A 5,194-nucleotide genomic window follows, 5' to 3' on the forward strand; every position below is an offset into this window, starting at 1 on the left:
GGCGGCGTCAGCCGGCTCGCCTGGGGCTGGGGGAGAATCCCCCCACCCCGCTCTCCACTTCCGCTCCGTGCGTCGGGGGGTAAGGAGGGCGCTGGCTGCAGCCCAGGCCGGGGATGCGGACCGGGCTCTGCCAGTGCTCCCGCTGGGACTTCAAGCCTAAAGGGTCTTGCCCCTCTGCTCAGGTCAGCCCAATTGCCGTATTTGGGGTCGAGAAGGAATTTTACCCCCGGGTCAGACTGATGTGCACGGCAAGGGGGGGGTTGCTCTGCTCTGTAGAAGGGGCACAGCCTCTACCTGGGGTCCAGTGCATCTGAACCCTTGCAGCTGGCACCACCCTGGTCCTGATGCACCTGCAGCTGCATGGGGCAGGGGCAGGGGCAAGCAACCTGACCTGTAGTCCTCCCGCGTGGCCACGAGGCTGGACACGTTGCGCAGGATGCCGCCCCCGCTCTCGATGATGGCCAGCGAGTTGCTCTGGCACTTGTAGGTGAGGGTGCTGACGAGGAAGCCCAGCGCCCCCTCCACCAAGCAGATGGCTGCCTTGTTCTCCGTGCTGTGGGCCGACAGGTTCCACAGGGCGCTGAGCACGCTCTTCAGCGTGGACTCCTGACGGGACAGACACGGCATCAGCCTCCTGTGTGATGCACGTGGCACAGGGGCGGGCGGCCTGTGCATGGTTGTGTGTGCCCGGGGAGGACTTTGCCCCCCCAACCCCAGCTCCCGGGGGTCTTACCTTGGTGGCACGCAAGGCGCACTGCATGAGCCCGGTCACGCTGCCCACCTCCCGGAGGATCTTCTTGCTGTTGATGTCGGCCCGCCACGAGAGATTCCTCAGGATGCTGGACACCACCTGGGGAGGAGGGACGAGCGTGGCCGCATGCCCCGGGCATGACAGCCTGGCGGCGCCCAGCCCAGACGTCCAGCCCCGGACTTCCAGCTGTGCCCAGAGGTGCCCTGAGCTGGCAGTGCCCAGCAGAAAGTAGGACTGGCCCCTCCTGGGGCTCAGTGTGTGGTCCTGGGTCCCACAGGTGCAGGTGTGCAAGGGTCTGGTGCACCGTGCAGCCCAGTCCCTGTACATGCTGGGGTGCGTGGGACCCCCCCCCAGGCCCACCTACCTGGTGCAGCTCCTCGCTCTCCGATGCCAGCTGGGCCACGATGGCCTGCATGCAGCCTCGGCGGGAGCACAGCGTTGCCTGCCACGGGGACAAGCGCGGGGTCAGATCATGCGGGCAACCCTCCCCGGTGCCCTCCGTGCCCAGCCCTGCCACCCTGTCCAGCTGCCTCCCCTTGGTGAGCCCCTCCAGTGCTCAGCTCCCCCTGAAACGGGCACCTTGTTCACCACATCCCCGAAGGTGAGGTTGGTGAGCGCCATGCCCGCGTATCGCCGCAGCGCCAGGTTGAGGGGGTCGCTTGTCATCTTGTGCATCTCGTAGTCCACCTGCAGCAGCTCGGCGACGGCCTGCAGCCCACCTGGGATGGTGCGGGGGGAGAGCGGACTCAGGCCCGGAGCCAGGCTGGAGCTGGGCCCACGGCAGGGAGGCCAAATACTTCCATCTGCATTGCCCCTACGGCCCCCCACCAGGAGGCAGGGGCACAGCCCTAGGTTTGGGCTGCTCCTGAAGGCCGGGTGGCACTTACCCAGCTCGTTCATGGCTCGCCGGTACTCCTCGTCGAAGGACAGCTTCATGACGGCGCAGGTGGCCTGGCAGATCTGCGGCTCGATGGGCACGGGGGCTGCAGGGAGAGTGGAGGCGAGTGAGGCCGGCAGGGACCGGGGGCCCAGCCAGCAAAGGGCAAGGAGAGGGGCAGGGCCAGGCTCCGGGGGCCCCATCGGCACCCCGGATCCCCCCCGTCTGCTCGCCCCTCCGGGAGAGCACGCACAGCCCCAGGCACCGCACGTGCTCCCTCCCACACGCCTGCCCACGCAGACGCACGCGGTGCAGACGCACGCTGGGGTGCGATCCTGCTCGCACGGGTGCCTGCGCTCAGAAATCACACGCATGCACCGACACCCACAGGCGTGCACGCACACAGTTATATGCCGGCATGCACGTATTCATATCCCCCTTGCACACAAGAAGCCCGTCTCTCCCACGCGGCCGCCCTGGGGTCCACTCCCCTGCCTCCTCCCGGAGATCCCCAGCGCCCGCTGCTAGAGCCAGCCTGCCCCGTACCCGCGCTGCCCTCGGGGTCCTTGCCCCCGTCCTTGCTCTGCATCTGCAGCCAGTCCCAGCAGGTCTCCGAGTAGGAGCGGATCTGCTCCAGCACGTGCAGCACCCGCATCTCCCGCTTGGCCTGGCCCTCGTCGGGCTGCGAGAAGACGATGTTGTGCAGGGCGGCGTTGGCGCGCATACGGGCATCCTTGCCCCCACTCCCACCGGGGCTCTGGGGCGCGCCCGGGTCCCGTGCCGCGTCGTGGAGGATTTGGAGGAGCAGCAGGAGGCAGCCCGACTTGCGCATGGCCAGACAGCTCTCCTGCGAGCTGGACATGGCCAGCAGCGTGCGCGACATGTCGTCCTTGTCCCGCGTCGCCAGCATGGACAGGAGCCAGAAGACCACTTCCACCTGCTGGGGCAAGCGCCTGCTGGGTCACGGCATCCCCCTGCCCTCCTTGTAGCCCCGCTAGCCCTCGCCCCCCACACGACCCACCTCCCTTCCTCTTAACCCCCAGCCCCATCACCTCCAAGGGACCCAGCCCCTCCTAGCACCCACCCCCAAACCAGCACTTGGAGGTCGGTAACACTCGTGCCAACCACTGGCTCGGGGATACCTGGTCATGGGAGTCGAGGGCGCTCATCTCCCAGCAGGATCGGGCCCGAGGCGGGCGGCAGGGACCCGGGGGGGTGGCCCCACCTCTGTGGCATCCCTACCCCGCCACGGCACTGCCCATGGAGTCTGCCAGTGCCTACCCATCACCCCACGTGGCAAAGGACCTCAAGCTGGCCAGATGCAGCGGGCTGCCTTGTGTCAGGAGGAGAAACTGAGGCACAGAGAGGGGAGGTTTGCATCCCGCAGGCAGCATCTAAATGGCTGCTGCTCCCTTAAATAGCTTGCGGGTCTTCGAGGGGCGCTCGCTGTGCTCAGCACCCCGGGCGCCCTGTACAGCAGCAGAGTCGGGCCTGGGACATGAGCAGCGAAGTCCCCCAAGGCCATGCAGCTCCTCGGATGCTGGTCCCCACAGTCCGGGGACGCCCTCCAGGGCTGGCACCGTTACCTTACTGCTGCCCGCGTGGCTCGCCCCGTCCTCGGGATGCGTCGGGACATCCAGGCTGCCATCCCCCTCCAGGCCTTGCAGCTTCCCGCACAGCTGCAGGGGCAGACACAACGGGGAGGAGCTCACGACTCGGTCTGGGACACACTGCAGCCCCCCGGGGCAAGGGCGGGCGGCCGCGGCCTGTCTGGCTGCAGCACCGAGCACCCGCTGAGCCAACCCGGGCTGCCGCCACCTACGTCCCCTCCAGCTCCTTCGTCCCATGAATGACCCGGACCGATGTCCGCTCTTGTTGGGGCAAGGGGGTTCAGTGCAACGACCTGCCTCCAAAGCCAACCAGGCTAGTTGCTGCGCGTTTAGTCAGTGCTTCATTAATCAAGTACTGAATTAAACGCACGGTAACTACTGTGCTTTAACGAAGGTGTGGACGTGCACTGCATGGCCATTTGAGCTCCCGGCTGCGAGCCCCGATCAAACACAGCCGTGTCGTGTAGCGGGTATCCACACCGCCGCAGCGGCGCGGGAAGACCGCGGTCATCTCTGTGCGCTGTGTCTGGAGTCCTGCCTGCCTCGGTACCGTCGCGTTTTGCTTAAGGCCATATTTCTATAGCAAAGCCACAGGGGTTTGCACCGTCCCGCGGGGATTTGAACCGCATCCTGATTTAGGACGTTGTCGGTTTTCTTCCTAACGATGCTACGGTATTGTGCCCTATCGCACGGCGGTTTCTTTATGCACAATTGTTATTATAATGCTGAGGGCATCTCTCTCTCCCCGCTCGACAGGCCCCTTCTTGGAAAGCCAGCACCCCTGCTAGAAACGGAGAGGCTGTTCTCGGAGCCACAGGCTCAAAGAAAAAGAAAGGGACCTCAGGAGCTCACATCGAATCCACCCCCTGCTCCAAAGCAGGAAATAACCCCGTATTTTAATAGTCTGCTGAAAATACTAGTATTGCCTTCCTCCTAGAAGGCAGCTCCTTTCACGACTCAAGCCGGGGCGTGCTCTCCCCCGATTCGGGAGGAGCTGTCATGTCATGGCAGCATCTTTTACATCAGAAAGAACCACTGTAGTATTTGGGAGGAGATGGGAGGGTTTCTGGCACGGAGGCTGCGGTGCGCGCCACGCGACCGCAGCGCCGGGAGCACGGCAGCGCGGCTCTTTAAAAGAAAGCCTCGATTGCGCCAGGGAAGCCATCTCCACGCGGGACAAGGGCGTTGTGAGCCAGCCCGGCTGCTTTCGGGGTCGCTCGGAGCGCCCCGGGCTCGCCTCGGGTCTGGCGGGGTTCACGCGCGTGGATCCAGCCCTGGCGGCATTAATACGAGGGTCTGGGCTGTGCCCCCGCCTCGGCAAGGGGCCGCAGAGCCGCGCCAAGCAGATGCCCCCGCGGCAGCTCCATGGACTCGGCGCTCCCACCGCCGGCGCGGAGCCAGCCAGCATCCCCCCCTTCCCGTGGCCTACTTCCCGTCTCCATGGCAACTGCCCATTTCACGGTGCCGAGATGCACACAAAGGCTTGGCTCCGCGCGAGCAGAAGCAGCCAGGACCTGACTGCTTCCCCCTTGTCGATCTGCGCCAGGCGGGAGGCTCGGATCTGGGGGGACCGGAGCAGGGGTCAGAGGGCGCCGGGGGACTGGATAGCCTGGGTGGGGCGGGGGGAGCTGCAGGGGGGCACCGGTCAGGGGCTCGCCGCGGCCCCGCTCTGACCTGCGCCCGCTGCACCATCTCGTCGGTGGTCCCGAACCGCTCCTCCATGAGCGCGCGGATGTGCTGCGCCTCGAACTGCAGCTGCTGCCGGATCAGGTCCATCTTCATGGAGAACTGGGGAGGGAGCGGGGCGTGAGCAGCGCCCGGGGCACCGGGACCCCCACGCTACCGGGGCAGGCACTCACCGTCTCGACGTGCGGGAGCTCGTCCAAGCGCTTGGAGAGGCCCTGCAGCTGGGTGTAGTACCACAGCTTCTCCTTCTCCTCCTTCTCGATCCCGCTC

At 66.1% G+C, this 5,194-nt stretch overlaps 1 protein-coding gene across 1 annotated transcript in view; it reads right to left on the minus strand.

Annotated features, from left to right (window-relative positions):
- APC2 (APC2, WNT signaling pathway regulator) overlaps positions 1–5,194 on the minus strand; it is a 19,891-nt gene that overhangs the window by 9,260 nt on the left and 5,437 nt on the right. The window contains 10 exon segments of the mRNA XM_025196546.1: positions 392–606; positions 734–850; positions 1,116–1,193; positions 1,331–1,470; positions 1,639–1,734; positions 2,175–2,568; positions 3,215–3,335; positions 4,753–4,799; positions 4,913–5,026; positions 5,098–5,191. Coding sequence (XP_025052331.1) covers positions 392–606; positions 734–850; positions 1,116–1,193; positions 1,331–1,470; positions 1,639–1,734; positions 2,175–2,568; positions 3,215–3,335; positions 4,753–4,799; positions 4,913–5,026; positions 5,098–5,191 — 1,416 coding nt within the window.

The sequence above is a fragment of the Alligator sinensis genome, unplaced genomic scaffold (genome assembly GCF_000455745.1).
Source record: "Alligator sinensis unplaced genomic scaffold, ASM45574v1 scaffold1295_1, whole genome shotgun sequence".
In the NCBI taxonomy this organism is placed as follows: Eukaryota; Metazoa; Chordata; order Crocodylia; family Alligatoridae; genus Alligator; species Alligator sinensis.